A 16,378-nucleotide genomic window follows, 5' to 3' on the forward strand; every position below is an offset into this window, starting at 1 on the left:
AGGTCAGTGGTTTACCTAATGAACCTCAGCAAACAGTGATAATGGCGTTAGCTGTTGTGCTAATGCTAATATCAAACTGCTGCAGGGTACAGGATGTGTTTACGTATGTCTATCACTGCGTGTCTATCTGCGCGTGCAGTGAGACGTCTAAACTGTGGGGTTATATTAGTGTGAAGTGTGCGCTCTTATTTACATCACATCAGCTTATTTATGTGTGTGTGCGTGTGTGTGTGTGTGTGTGTGCAGTCAGACTGATGTAGTTGCACTCTGAGCTCTTTGTGCTGCAGCATCGACTCTGCACTTGATATTTTAACCTCTTTAATCTTATTTATTCCACTTAGACTTTCTTCATATTCAGTTTTTGCTCAAAATGTGTGTGTGTGTGTGTGTGTGTGTGTGTGTGTGTGTGTGTGTGTGTGTGTGTGTGTGTGTGTGTGTGTTTTAGTGCATCCTAATTGCCGTCTGACTTATTGTCGTTTCCTCTCAGCTCAAAGCTTGATCGTCTCTTTGAAGACGAACACACCGGACAAACGTTTAGTCGTGTTTCTAGAACATTGTGTAATTCCCTCTAACACTTTTTCGCTTCAGATTAAATCAAACTTTGAGTTAGAAAATGAATAAACAAAGCTCTTTAATTTGATTTATGTTACCTGTTTTTATGCCAGGTTTAATCCTGTGATATTTTCGCATGGAGCTCTGTGGAGACCGACTCACTTTTGGAGACACCCTCTAGTGGACACTTTAGAAACTGCAGTTTTTTGACTTTTACTCTCATATTTCTGTAAACTTCTTCTCATTTGTCCAAATCTTTCTCCTTCCTGTCACCTCGCAGGCTGATATAATATTCAAACTCCTCTCTGGGTTTTTGTCGTTATCTCTCAGACACAGTTTGGATTTTGTTCCCTCTCTGTTGAAGTGAAAACAGCTCAGTTCCTGTTTCTCTCTGACGTGTTGGGCGCTCTTGGATCTGAGCGGACTGCAGGACAAACTCATCCCTCGGTGTCTCTGCGGGCTTTGTTCCTGCACATGAACGACGAGCAGCGAGAGCGCTCTGAGTTTTGTAAGTGAAGAGATGTGTAACATGAATTTTACATGACAGCTGAACATGTGACGTAACGTGGCCGATCATCCACACAGGATTTATGTCACATAGGATCAGCTGATACCTGAGGAACGTACGGGAAGTAACTAATCTAAAACAGCACAGGCTCATGATGAACCAGAATATGGATGTCTCAGTTCATGTGCACAGCTTTAAGTCCAGCTCAGTGTTTAGCACACTTTATTAACACACCACATGCGATCTGAAGCAAACTCATCGGATAAGAGTTTGACGAACACTCTGCTGCAAACTGTCTAAAAAAATGACTCGACCACAGTGACTCAGTCCCAGAGGAGTCCCATCCTAAAATGTCCAACTCCAGCTGAAGTAAACATGTTTACAGCTGGGTACAAACACAGTTTGGCTCTCTGGAGCTCATTTCTCAAGTTATGATACATTTTTAAGTTCACCTGTTTGGCTCCATCCCAGTGAAAAATAGCTGTTTACCATTTCTAGCTTAAAGTTTGAATGAATTCAAAATGAGCAAATGTTTCAAGAGGTTTCTCCGTGTTTTCACAACAACTCTGAATGAATGTTTGTGCAGCTTATCAGTCTTCAGGGATCATTGGGCCCATGCTAGCTAGCAACTATACGATAGCTTTGAAACATTACTCTCAGTTGTGACGTTGTTTATCACAATTTATATCATTAGAATTTGCTCAAGAGAAAAAAAAAAAATAATAAAAAGACAAATGGTCTTTGTCTTAATGTGCGTTCGCACCAAAAGAGCCAAAAGAGGCAAAAGAGGCAAGCACGCCTGAAGTTATCTGCTCCGGGGGTATCTGCTCCGGTGGACCAATCAGGTCAGACTTGCTCCTGATTGGTCAAAAAATGGAATCGCTGATGTCGGCAAATCCCCAAAATCCAAACAGCTCGTTTTAGGTCAGGATTTTATATTCACAAGCACTACTAAGTACAGGTTTTGTCATTAAATATCACATTTTGTGGGGTGGGAAGAAAGCCAAAGACCCACAAATTTCACTAAAAGACTTAATAAAGTGATTTTTGCATAATATGGGACCTTAAAAATGTCTGCCATTGACGACTATAGACGTCAATTCGATTGCAACCGTTTATTGCATCTATAGCAGTAAATTGTGTTTTTCAGCATAGGGAGATGGAGTCTGGTGGAGCCTGTCAATCAAAATCCTGCTTGTAAGCTACTGTGGGTGAGAGCGGTGCACTCTTTTGATGAGAGCTCAGCGTGGATATAAGAAGAAGATGTGAGATGACAGAGGAATAGCGAGACGCTGCTAGTCTGAAAAGTTCAGGCAGGCGTGATCTTGAGAAAAGACAACTGAGATCATGAAGAGGATCAAAGGATGAAAGTGATCTGAAAAAGTACATTTTGTCTGTTTTTTGGATCAAAAACAGGAGGAGAGACATAAAAGAAGAGAGTCCACTCTTGTTAGGTAGTTTTAGTGTTTACATAGTCCAGGGGTCTGCAACCTTTACTTTCATAAGAGCCGTTTTGCCTCAGCTCACCTGGACTAAAGTCATTCAGGAGCCACAAAATCTACTTTATCTTTAAAACAAAGACGAAAAAAGTGAAAAAATGTACACATAGTAAAACTCTTGCAAAATTATCGAAACTAGAAGATTTTTGTGTTTAAAAAATTGTACATGTGATGTCTTGTTTTTTTATATATAATAAATTTGAGGTTATAAAAAATAATCAAAATAAATGTGTAATATCATGCATTTCTTATATTTGCCAAAATTTATGAAATTTCGTCAAATTTTGCAAAATTAAAAGAAAAGATATTTAAAATGTGAAAAAATAAAAAGTTCCCCAAATTGTGAAATTTTTAAAATTTACTAGATTGTCTGAATTTGCAAAATAGAAAAAAAATGTGCAAAAAAATGAATCAAAGAATTAGCAAAGTTTTTAGAAATTCAAAACATTTTGAATTTTTTTTTTATTTTAAAAATTTTTGATTCAAAAAATGTCAAAAAAAATTAAAAATGTAAAAAAAATTAAAATATAAAAAAAAATAAGCTTTATTGACAGATGTGATGCATGTTTAGTTTAACAAAATGTTAAGTCATGATTTTATTTAGTGTCAATGATCAATGCCCTTTGTAAGAAAAACAAAAATTCTTTATTTCAATAATATTTTATAAAACTACAAGGAGCCACTGCAAAGGAGTCAAAGAGCCGCATGAGGCTCCAGAGCCACAGGTTGCAGACCCCTGACATAGTCAGAGAAAACAGTGACATTTGGGTCTTGAAAGATTGTTCAAGATGCTCTGAAAATGGCTGGCAGCCAATGAGTTAATTGCTTTAATTTTTATAATGCATTAATTTGGGGTGTAATTATTGAATATAATTAACGTGTTAAAGTGACAGCCCTTGTTTGTAGCAAAATTCAGATCTTCATAGTATGTGTCCTTTAAGATAATGAGGTTGTATTCGCAAAGATTTATGTGAGCCTTATCAAAAAGGATTTTCTATAAAATTTTCTTTGAACTTCTTTCTGTTTTATAATGAGCTCTGAAAGTAACGACCTCATCTCTGTCTGAAACAACATGCACTTTTGTCTGAAGGCCAGGCTCACCCTGAGGGCCGACAGTGGCCGACCACTGACCCTTCAGAAGAAATCCAAACAGGCGAGCAGACTGCAGCAGCTTTCTGTGGGCGCTTTGGTTTAAAGCTGCTGATATAGACCTCGTAAAGCTGTCTGTTGGTGTTTTCTGCCAAACCGAGACAAACTCCTGCAGCTTGACACCAAACCAACACCATCCAAAGACATGTCTGGACTTTGTTTCAGGTCTTCTCTGAGCAGAGTAAGTTTCAGCGCTTTGATGACAGTAATCAGATGTGCCGACGCGTCACATCAACAGCTTTCACTGTTTGCATCACAAAGTAAGGAGTCAGATCCTCCTCGCCGAGCAGCTCTACGCTGCGTCTGCTCCTCGTTAACACTGAGCTCTGTGGTAAGCTCCACCCAGCTGGCACCTCCAGGACGCCAAAACAAACCACACAGGCTCTCTGCAGAGTGCCGACGGGCTGCGGCCTCGCTCGGCTTGGGGAAACATGTGTGACCTCGCAGGAACCTTCACAGCAAGACGATGGAGCCCCACAGGGAGCACATCTGGGCCCTGATTGGCCGAGCTCGAGGCTGAGTGATGATGTCATGCATTGCTCAAGTTGTTGTTGATGTTCGAGTGGGAGAAAATGTGGGACTGTGTGTTTGTAGTTGCAGAAAGGCAGAAATATTAAGATGATGTCAGTCTGGTATGTGTGTGTGTGTGTGTGTCCAGGGAAGTTAATGAAGACAGATGAGTAAACTCTCCCTGCTCATAAACATAAAAACATGTCTCTGGTTTCATTTGTCGTCAGTTTCCCAGGGAACAGGCACCAAATATGTCCTCAGGAGACGTTTAAAGCTTCATCCTGTCAGGATAACAAAGTGAATTTCATGATAAACTACTTTTACAGAGAGATCAAGACTTTAAATCAAATCTTGCCTGATGAATTATAACAGGAGGGGTTTAAACTGGACTCTGGAAGTGTTTTGAGAATCAACCAATCAGGTGTTGTCAGGAGAAACAGTTTGGAGAGCAGCAGCCGGAGCTCTAGAAAAGGCTTTATGCACAGATCACTTCTGCATTGGCATACGGTGGCATGAGTGTATCCGGTCACTGAAAATGACAGTGTTGTGATGGCTGAGATTAAAAAATACGGTGTTTGCTTGAGTCGCCTAAAGTTTCTGTTAATGATATACAGAGAATCGTACAGGTATCTAGTACAACACCAAGTTGCAAGTCGTATAAAGGCTATAAAATGTTTTTATTTGTTCGAAGCTTTGCAGGTAATTTGCTAACAGTAGCTAGGCTGAGCTAGAAGACTTATTTTTGTGTTTAAAGTAGAGAGCTTCCGGTCAACCATACTTTAAAGTAAGTGTTATCATATGTATATACCTCTTACTTCATATGTTTGTACTTTTATAAAAGCACGAGGTAAAAGCAGGGTGACAAGAGATCTCCCTTAAAGCCCACTGATACAGAACCCTCTTACAAGATCTATGCTAGCAGGTAGCATACATCTATAAAGCTTCGTTTTTCCCAAAAAAATGGCAACTTTCATCAACAAACACACAAATGATAGTCTTGCACAACAGAGTCATTTTTAATCCATTCAACATGTTATATAGCTCTGAATCTTCCAAATTGATATAGAGCACTTTAGAAATTGCGTTGATATGCGACCGGTTAGCACACATCGATAAACTTTATTTTTTTCAGCAAAATTTCGACTTTCATCCCTGAACACACAAACAAGTGTAATGGTCTCGCACAAGAGTCATTTTTAATCCATTAAACATGTTATAAACCTCTTAATCTACCAAAAACGATCTGGAGCATTTGGCACTAGCTTGATGCTAACGTGCATCAGGAATTCTATTAAGCCGCGTTTCCACCAAGCAGTCTGGGTCGGTTCGTCTCGGTACGGTGCGCATTTAGCGGTGTTTCCACTGACTCATCCCGGATGGATCCCTAAAAACCGAGACGAGCCGTCCCACTTTTTTGGGACCCTTTCGTATGGGTGCCAGACTGAACCGCTCCGCTCTCGGTAGGTGGAGCAACACACTGCAGACGGTTGATTGGTCTTAAGAATCGTCACTTACCCCGACAGCGGCTGCATTTCTCCTGGCGGCACACAGACTTCTCTGAAAACGAAGCTTGATTGTTCTTTGTAACATAGAGTTTCATGAAAATCACAGAGAGGACGAAATGCTGAATGTCTTCCATCCGTGCTCTTTGTTTACTGTGTCGCGTTTTCTTCTTTGTTGGATTTAATAGCGGGGTAAGCTATTGTTTACCAGCTGCGGCTTCCAGCATCCGGCTTCCACCCCGCCCACCACGAGAGGGCACAGTTTGCTGTGGAAACGCAAACGGGATCAGACTTAACTGTCCCAAACCGTCCCATACCGTACTGAACCGACCCGGACTGCTTGGTGGAAACGCAGCTTTAGTATGCTAGCAGTTAGCATACATTGATATATCTTTTTCCAGCAGAATATTAACATTCATCACTGAACAAAAAAACAAATGTTCATAATTTCCTCACAAGAGATTCATTTTCAGTCCATTCAACATGTTATATCTCTCCTACAGCACACAGCAGTGGTTTGGTTATGGCTGAAAGAGTTTTCATCCCATCTTGAAAAGGATACCCATGTACGATAACGTGTAATCTCCTTTAGTGCGTAAAAAATCAGGCCACAATTAAAAACATGAACATAACTGTTAGTATTAACCGTACAGCAACGATGATAATGCACCGTTTTGGACGATTCGATGCCAAAAATGAGTTAAACTGTTTGTGCTAATGTTGATTCCAACCCACAGTCAGCAGTTATTCTGCAGTGATCTGTTCAAACTTGAGAGTCTATCAATAAAATGAAGAGTGAGGTTACGTTAGCTCTGGTTGGTAGATGACTGGCAGGACATAACCAGGAATCACTGACATTTCATGTTACAGACATGTCTCAGAGCAACGGGCTGAGAGGCTAAATAAAGCCGGCTACTAAACTATGGTAAAATCTGAGTTCACAAAGTTTGATTATTTGATTATATTTCAAACAGTAGTGCTATGTAACTTTTAATAAATACATTAACTTGTCAATTTACATCCTGGGTAGAGTTGTCCTAAACAAAGTTGTGAAAAGTTGTGTTAAAAAGATCTGCTCCCAGAGTTTCTGTTTCTTTTTTCTGACCATGTATTTCCTTTAAAAAAATGAAGACTTCCAAGTACTTTCAAATGCGCTCCAATCCAGAGCTTTCCTTTTGTCTGTGAACACAGGAAGTAACTTCAGTCCTTAGCCCACTGTCATACAGAATGACTGTGGGACGAGGATGGAGCCTTGGGGAACGCCAAATGTTAGGAAAGCCTTGGACAAAGTAGGATCTCAAGCTACTACAGAATGAGTTCAGTTTGAGCTGCAATTTTCAACTTACAGCAGCAGCATGTATACATCCTGTCAACTTCCTCTGCATTAAAGATGACTCCACTTCCTGTTCCTTTTTTTTTTTTTTTTTTTTTTTAGCAATTTTTGAGTTGTAGAAAACAGATTGTGACTCCACAGAGTGTCATTTCAGGATGTTTGTGACAGTTTTCAAAGGAAGCCAGTCATGTTTGGTTGTGTCACATGGCTGGCAGAATCTGGAGAGGCCGCTGTTTCAAAATCACTTCCTGTTTCTGTGGGCGGAGTCTAAGACAGTTGCTGATGTCACATCACCACCTAACACCTAAATGTGTGTGTTTTCTCTGTGTGTGTTTCAGGCTGACCAGCAGTACGCCAGCAGTGTAGCAGACAACCTGAAGCGCCTGTAAGTCCACCTGCATGATGGGATGTCGTTTCTATGGCAACGGACCCAAGAGGGGGTTCTCCACTTACTCTGTGTCTCTGTGTGTGTGTGTGTGTGTGTGTGTGTGTGATGTTTGATGTCAGCTCTTACACAGAAGCCTTTGATCATCGCTGTGTGAACAGCTGTGTTTCTGTGTGTGTGTGTGTGTGTGTGTGTGTGTGTGTGTGTGTGTGTGTGTGTGTGTGTGTTTGTGTGTGCCATTGTTCACAGCAGTCAAAGAGCAGCATGATTAATACATCTCTAACACACACACACACTTGTGCACACATACTCGATCACACACACTGGGCCTGAAGGATGAACTGTCAGCAGCAGGAACCTTTTTCACCCTCACAGATGAAACATGTTTCCTTTCCTTCGTCCCAACCTTTGATTACCTGTGTACCTCATCTTTCCTTTCCTCCCCCACTTCCTCCTTTCCTTCAAATCTTTCTCTTGATTTTCTTTTCTGACTACTTTTATTTTTTTGTCATGTATTCTTTTTGCTGTGTTGGTCTGTTTCCTGGTCATTAGATAAACCTGAAGGTCAAAATTCTGCTGTAATCTGATCAGATTAGAGAAAAACATTTGATCAAGTGAACCGTAGGATCAGACATGAAAAAATTGAGGTCGCCTCCAAAGTCAATCCATCCAGAGTGCTGCTCTGGTGAGGACTTTGGTGCCCCCCGTGGACAAAGAATGTAGCATGTAGTCTGATTCAGAATCATTATAATGGATTTGGTTAACTCCTTCACTAATATCTTGAAATGAGGTCTTGTATGCCTTTTTTTTTCAAAAGCTAGCCATATAAACACCCCCTCTTTTTTTGATCACATCATCTAAGCAAATTCTTCGAAAGAGTTGAGCCCACACGCTGTGACGCGTGTGATGACTTTCTCAGAAATGGAGGAGCTGATAAAATCAAGTCTCACGTGAACACAGGAAAGGCTTTAATTCTTGAGTTTAGAAAGAGTTCTGTCTTGATAGTAATAATTAAAAAAAATTAAAAAAAAAGGTAAATATTTCGTCAGTCTGCCCTCAAAATTTTACTTCAAGTGGCTGCCATCTTCTTTGTTAAGATAGGGTTTCTGTGGGTTTATTAGATTTTAATTTCAGCTACAAAAACAGTATTTACAAGAGCAGCTCACTCTTAACCCTAGAAAACTATCGCCGGGTGATTTTCACCCAAGCAAATGTTTGTAATGAACAAGGCACATTAATTCATATGTCATGGAGTTGTCCCAGGATTCAGGCCCTTTGGTCTGACGTCCACAGAAATTTAGTACATATTATTAAGCACAACATTCCCTTTTGTCCAGGTTTGTTTATCCTCGGGGACCCAAAGCCCCTTGGGGTACTTCCTCCCCCTGAGGCAGAATGGGTACAAACAGAAATAATGTTGGGACGTAAGCTAATTGTATTGGGTTAGAAGGCTCCCTCTGTCCCATCGGTTAACCTCTGGCACAATCACTTGGGTAGAGAAGCTGCTCTGGAGGGTTTATCATTTAAATTAATAAACAAAACAGAATTCTATAATCTTAAGTGAAAACGCTATCTGTGCAGTATTAATGCTGCAAACCGAGGTGTGGGCGATTGGTAAAGCTTTCAAAACTTAATCAGCAACAGATTTTTGGTTACCCCTCTCCCTAGGGCCTATATAGCTAAGAAATCTGTTTACCTGTACCATGTCATACTGGTGTGTCCATTGTTGCCAAGCTCTGATTTTAACCTTTGTTAAATAACTTATTGTTTTGTTCTTTTTCCTTTTTGTTTAAGTCTTATTTTTTCTTTTTCCATTTCCCTTTTCTTACTAACTTTTAACATATATATATATATATATATATATATATATATATATATATATATATATATATATATATATATATATATATATATATTCTTCTATTTGGTGTAAAATTGCTAAATAATTGATACAATAATTGTACTGGATGTGACAAAATGTCAATAAAAAGTCCTTAAAGAAAAAACTTTGCATTAAAGGTCAACTACAACGTCGCATTTCTGTGTAAACGCAAGGCCGAAACGCAACAAAACTTTTGTGTTTCATCTTTAAGCCGTTGTCGTGTTAACGGCCCCTAAAACTTGTGACATTGCAGAAAATAAATAATCGAAACAATGCCACAACTAACGCATGCGGTAATCAAATCTTAAGGCGGTCCAACTTAACATTAGAATAGAATAAAATAGAATAGAAAATACTTTATTTATCCCCCGAGGGGAAACTCAGGAGTCACAGCAGCAATCAAGAAAACAAAAGTAAGAAAGTGTATAGAAAGTGCAAAAATGTCCACAAGAAAATAGATGACATCCCGTCCACCACTCGTCCACCACTCTCCAGCCCAGCCAGTCTCCACCTCCACAGGGTCCAGGACTGAGCCTCCCCAGCAGTCTGTTCATTAGAGTATGTGACCTTTTTTTTTTGGTGGCAATTTTTTCTTTTGGGCCAGGCAGTGTACTTTACCACCAAGTCCAAAAACCAGACCAATGAGTGTGCACTGCTATGAGCCTGTTGCAGTGCTGAAGATTATAATGGCCAAAGACACCACACTGAAAAACATGCCGTGAAACTTCCCCGCGGGATCTCATCAGGGGGCTGCTAAAATTTAGAGTTTGACTGCATCTTACAACTGGAGTTGCACTACAATAAAGCAGACTTGCATACTTCAGGAGAGGACTACAGCAGCTTAACTTTGCCGCTCAAAATGTGCGGCTGAGCCTATGTCCTTAGTCTGATGTAGCCCTGATGTAGAGGTTTGAAAATCTGCACACGTGTAGTGGCTTTAATTAATATTTGAAATGTGGGAAAGCAGAATACTCCCATTTTAAGGAAATGTAGGATCTGGAGCGTCTGTAAACTCAAGCTTTTAAAGCTTGTATCAGAATCAGTTGATTGAACTACTTTGAAAAGCAGAACAAACGTGGGCAGGGCTACCTGATACAGGAAAAAACAAACTTCCAAAGAAAGATGAGCTGTAGTTAGATTATAAAGACACAACCAGGCCCAGGTACTTTCTGGATACTAACCTTTGACACACACATCTGTTTTGAATTCTGGATGTTTGTGCTCTCTTGAATTCTGTTCAGAAATAGAATTAAATTAAAACCACAACAACAGGCAGATTTAATCCCCGAGCTCAGGAGTCTGCGAGTTAGTGAAACACTTAGTTAATCTTTTATTTCTCTGCAGGAGACTAAACGTGTTCCCCGTCTCTGTGTGTTTGTTGTTAAGTGTGAACACTTGGTTTTAATCATCAAGGTAAACTCCTTCTCTTCTTGTTCCAGTTTTCCCACAGAGATCCAGTCGGGTCTTTTGGAGGTCGTCTCTCCATCCGTCCACTTCTACCCAGACTTCTCCAAACTGCGAGAGTCCTTCGGAGACCCCAAGGAGAGAGTCAGGTCTGTAAGTGCGTGTGGGTGTGTGTGAGGAATCAAGCTCTTGGTTTATTTAACACCTTGCCAGCAGAATGACTCAGTGTTTTTGGAACTACCTTGCATTTTTATGATTTTAAATGAGTGTGAGTGTGTGATGGTGAAAGGGGAGTTTCCTGTACCAGAGCAACACACACGCACACACACACACCATCCTTTTTAATAACAACATGAAGTGAATCATCAGATGATTTTAATTTCAGCAGCTGTTCAGATTAAAGATCATCTTCACATATTTGTACTCGTAGAAAATACTTGACATCTCATCTCGCTCGTGTTTACTGATGTGATTTCTTTAGATCTCTTCTTGGGTGATAAGTTAAAGCTGAGGCCAGGTCAGTTTATCATCTGGACTTTTCTACTACAGAGCCACAGTGTTGTAATCCAACCAGAATTTGAAATACGTAAAGACTTCCCTTAAAAAGGCGTCATCTGGATGGTAGTAGAAAACTTAAACGTCTGCTTAAACAAGAGAAAAGAGCTCATCAATTAAAGCAAATGAGCCTCAATAAGTCAAGTTTTCTCCTCTTCAAACACTTCACAGCGATTGAACTCTGTGAACACGGACTGACAGATGCCAGTTGTCTTTTAAACACTGTTTAAATGCAAACTGGATCGTCTGACTCGGAGAGGAGAAACCATTAAACCCATTAAAGTGTGTTCCCTCTCTGGTCTCAGGTGTTCTCCCAGCAGCAGGTGGTGGACGGTGAAATGAGCTGCAGAGTCGTGATGGTGCATATTAAACCTCTCATGAAAATTAAACCAGCTGTGCTGAACTGGTTCGAAACAGGACACGTAATCACTGCAGGACAGGAAACTTGTGTTGAGGGCTCGCTGCGAGAGATCTGAGGATAATGAGCTGAGTGTGTGGGGCTGTTTGTTTGATTTCAGATAACTGTTTTATGAGTGGAACAAGGACCAAAATATGGGCTAATTAATAAAAATAAGTAGATCAGATTCACTGAGAAAGAATGAATTTTCGATACTGTCAGTTCATGGGCTGTATGTTAAGTGATCAGAGTTGACTCCCAGAAGATAAACCCAGAGTTTCTATTTCAAACCAAGAAGATGATGAAAAGTCACCCAGCTCTTTGTATTTCAGAAAAAAATTGCAGGTGTTTTGCTCTTTTTTTAAACTGGGTCTTAAGATGAAAAACTATGCCACTGTTTTTGAAATGTTCTTGAAACTAGTGCATGAGTTTTTGCCTACAGTTTACATCAAGTCTGTGCCCATGCCCAAAGCTTACAAATCTTTGCAAACAGAAAAAAAGAATCATTCCCCAAATCCTTTAAAACTTGAACCAACAGCTTATGAATCTTTGCTCATGGCAAACAAATCTTTATCAACAGTTTATGTATCATTCCCCACAGCTTATAAACCTTTACCAAGAACTTACAAATTTTTTCCCACGTCTTTTTATCCTTTTCAACAGTTTACAAATCTTTGTCTACAGTTTATGAATCATTATAAATAGTTTATGAATTTTTGCCTAAACTTCGCAAATCTTAACCAATGGTCTACAAATCTTTACCAAAAGTGTATATATCCGTGTCAACATTTGACTTATCGTTGCCTACAGTTTATGAATCCTTACAAACGGTTTACGAATCCTTGCCTAAAGTTTATGAATCCTTGCCTATGGTTTACGAATCTTTGCCTACAGTTAGCAAATCTTTACCAATTACTTATGAATCCTTGCCTACAGTTTGCAAATCTTTGCCAATGGCCTACAAATCTTTATCCATATTTAATGAATCTTTGTCGAGAGATTACGAATCTTTACCAATGGCCTACAAATCTTGCCTACAGTTTGCAAATCTTTGCCTAAAGCTTGCAAATCCTTTACAATGGCTTAGGAATCTTTATCAATAGTTAATGATTCTTTGTCTACAGTCTGCGAATCTTTGCCAATGGATTATAAATCCTTATCAATAGTTCATGGTTCTTTGTCTACAGTTCTCAAATCTTTACCAATGGCCTACAAATCTTAACCTACATTTAGCGAATCTTTGCCTACAGTTTATGAATCCTTATTAACAGTTTAAGAATCTTTGTCAATGGCCTATGAATCTTTTCAATAGTTTATGAATCTTTACCTACAATTTGTGAATCTTTTTTTAAATGGCCTTTGAATCTTACCAATAGTTTAAGAATCTTGGCTCACAGCTTTCTATCCTTTACAACAGTCTACAAATTTTTGTCTACTGTTTATGAATCCGTAAAAACAGTTCATGAATCTTTGCCTTCAGTTTGTAAATCTTTGCCAATTGGCCTATGAATCTTTATCAACATCTTACGAATCTTTGCCTACAGTTCATGAATTCTTTTAAACAATTTATGACTCTTTATAAACAGTTTATCAATAGCCTACAAATCTTTGCCTACAGTTTGTGAATATTTGCCATCCTTTTCAACAGTTTATACATCATTGTGTGCAGTTTTCAATTTTCTACCAATGGCCAACAAATTTAAATGAACAGTTTATTAATTTTGACCAACAGTTTACGAATCTTTACCAAAAGTTTATAAATCTTTGCCAACAGCTTATTATCATTTTAAACAGTTTACAAATTACTGTCTACAGTTTACAAAATTTTACCAATGGCTGACAAATCTTCATCAACAGTTTGCAAATCTTTGCCCACAGTTTACGAGTCCTTATAAACATCTTTGCCTACAGTTTTCGAATCATAACCGATGGCCTCCAAATTCTTTCCTACAGTTTGCAAATCTTTGCCAATGGCCTCCAAATCTTTATCCAAAGTAAATTAATCTTTGCCTACAGCTCTTTATCCTTTACAACAGTTAACAAATCTTTGCCTACAGTTTGTGAATCTTTTCTGAGGGCCTAAGAATCTTATCAATAGTTTATGAATCTTTTCCCACAGCTTTTTATCCTTTACAACAGTTTATGAATCTGTGCCTACAGTTTACAAATTTTTACCAATAGTTTAGAAATATTTGTCTGAAGCCTATAAAACTTTGCCAACAGCATAAGTATCATTACCCAAAGTCTTTTATTCTTTCCAACAGTTTATGAATCTTTGTCAGCAGTTTATAATCTTTAGCAGCTGTTTACGAATCCTTGCCTACAGTTTATAAATCTTTATCTACAGTTTACAAATTTCTGACCATGGCCCAGGAATTTTTATCAACAGTTTATGAATCTTCATCAATAGTTCAAGAATCTTTTCCCACAGCTTTCTACCCTTACCAACAGTTTATGAATGTTTGCCCAAAACCCACAAATCTTTGGTTACAGCTTAAGTGTCATTCCCCTCAGCGTACGAGACTTTGCGAATAGTTTTTAAATCTTTGCCACCAGCTTGCAAATCATTTCTCACTTCTACAACTTTACCAAAAGCTTAAACTACCCCCACAGTTTAAGAATCCTTTCCTACTTTTATGCAAACCTCAACAAATAATACAAAATCTTTTTCCATTTTCAAGTCTTTGACCACTCTTAAAAAATCTTTGCACACTGTTAAATTTCTTTTTACAGTTTGAGTCTTGGTGAACAGCTTACATTTATTTGCCCACTCTTAAGAAATCTTTGACAACAGCTTCTAAACTTTGGTCACAGAAAGGGTTGTGAAGAAACTTCATTGATTTCAGTCCACAGGTCGCAGAAATCTGAGCCAAGGGTTAATGAAACCACAGGGCATTTTAGGAGACTTTGCCCACACTTTCACTTATCTTTAACAACTCTATAAAGCCATGTCCACCGTTTCTAACTTTATATTCACAGTTAAAATAAAATTTTGTGCCCACAATTTAAAAACCCTTTCCTATGGTTCCTGTAGTTTTAAGTAAAACATATGTCCCACTTTGCTTATGAATCTTGACGAATGGTTTCTAAACTGTGTCCGCAGTTGTCAAGTCTCAGTTCATGGTTAGCATAAAAATGTGTCGGTGTACAGACAATCTTAACCCACAATTTACATAAAATCTGTGTCTACAACTTGTAAATCTTTGCCCACAGCATTTAACACAATGCCCACACTTTGTGCATCTTTACCCACTGTTTAAATAGAAATCCCTGCCCACACTTCAACAATCCCTGCTTCAGATCTCTTTCTTTCCAGCCCGCCGGGTGAAAACAGTTCACCTACAGTTTCCCTGACATTGGAGAAACCAAAGACCTTCTCCCTCTAAATTACATTTATGTAACTTGAACTTTCATCCTGACGGCTGTGGACGTCAGAGGAAAAATTATTGACGACAGAAAATTAAGAAATCAGATTTTAAAGGTCGTCACGGTTACACCGCGGTCAGAGTGCTTCTTCAAAATAAAAGTCTCTTTTTACTCTCAAACCCTGGTTCCTGCTGTGTGGTGAAGGAGTTGGTGGGAAAGTGTGTGTGTGTGTGTGTGTGTGTGTGTGTGTGTGTGTGTGTGTGTGTGAGAGGGAGCTGCTTCTGTGTGAGTTTTACTGTCTTCCTATAAAAACAGGATTGTTTTGAGGCGTCTGCTGTTTATAAAAAGAGGATTGACTGCTGTAAAAACCCGTGAAACCGCTCTGTGAGGAGATGGAGGGTTCATGTCTGCAGGGCTGGAGGAGTCAGACGACATGTGTTCATCACATGCTGCATAAACCTTTAGAGGGAACAGATTTCTGATGCTTTTTTATCAGTCAAAGGGTCAGACGGGAAGCCTGAGGAGCTTTATTTCATGTGAAAACTTCCCAGCAGGCTAAAAACAGCACAGATGACAAGTGCTGGTTTGTTTCCTGAAATATTATCATGTGATTTTTCTATTTTCACTGTTTTTATTTGTTTATCTATTTATTACCAAACAGGAGCTGCTCTTTAATGAAACCAGGCCGGAAGTGTTTACTTTATACTACTGTTATTATCAACCCCTGGAGGAAAATTCATACAAAGTAAGTGTTATGTAAAGACTTTAAATGAACTCCACAACCAAATGTACAATGGGGAAAATAAGTATCAAACACGTTAACTTTTTTCTCATAACATTTATTTCCAAAGATGCAATTCAAACAAAATTTCTACCACACATTGGTATTCACTCAAATAATCCACACATGAAAAGAAATCACAACGTTCAGGTCCATAAATAATGATTATGTGGAATCAAGTGCGATAAACAGGAAAAAAGTATTGAACACACTAACTGAGACTCATCTAATACTTGGTGGAGAAGCCTTTGTTTGTGATGACAGCTTCCAGACGCTTCTTGTATGTTTGAACTAATGGCCCACACTGCTCAGGTGTGATTTTGGCCCATTCCTCTGCACAGATTGTCTTTAAATCTGGAATATTCTTTGGTGCCCTCTGGTGAACCCTTTTCTTTAGTTCTTTCCACAAATGTTCAATTGGATTGAAGTCAGGTGATTGACTAGGCCATTCTAACAGATTGATTTTCTTTTTTTGAAACCATTTGAGAGTCAACTTTGCAGCGTGCTTTGGATCGTTGTCCTGCTGGAAGGTCCAGCCACGTCTCATCTTCATCA

The 16,378-nt window shown here is 39.0% G+C and overlaps 1 protein-coding gene across 1 annotated transcript in view; it reads left to right on the forward strand.

The window, feature by feature from the left end:
* The window catches only part of mgat4b (alpha-1,3-mannosyl-glycoprotein 4-beta-N-acetylglucosaminyltransferase B), a 139,660-nt gene that overhangs the window by 72,276 nt on the left and 51,006 nt on the right, over window positions 1-16,378 (forward strand). The window contains exons 5-6 of the mRNA XM_074674161.1: window positions 7,392-7,438; window positions 10,760-10,873. Coding sequence (XP_074530262.1) covers window positions 7,392-7,438; window positions 10,760-10,873 — 161 coding nt within the window. The remainder of the gene's footprint in view (window positions 1-7,391; window positions 7,439-10,759; window positions 10,874-16,378) is intronic.

This window comes from Halichoeres trimaculatus, unplaced genomic scaffold, assembly GCF_033239565.1.
Source record: "Halichoeres trimaculatus isolate MK-OKI-2021-1 unplaced genomic scaffold, fHalTri1.1 fHalTri1_scaffold_7, whole genome shotgun sequence".
Taxonomy (NCBI): Eukaryota; Metazoa; Chordata; class Actinopteri; order Labriformes; family Labridae; genus Halichoeres; species Halichoeres trimaculatus.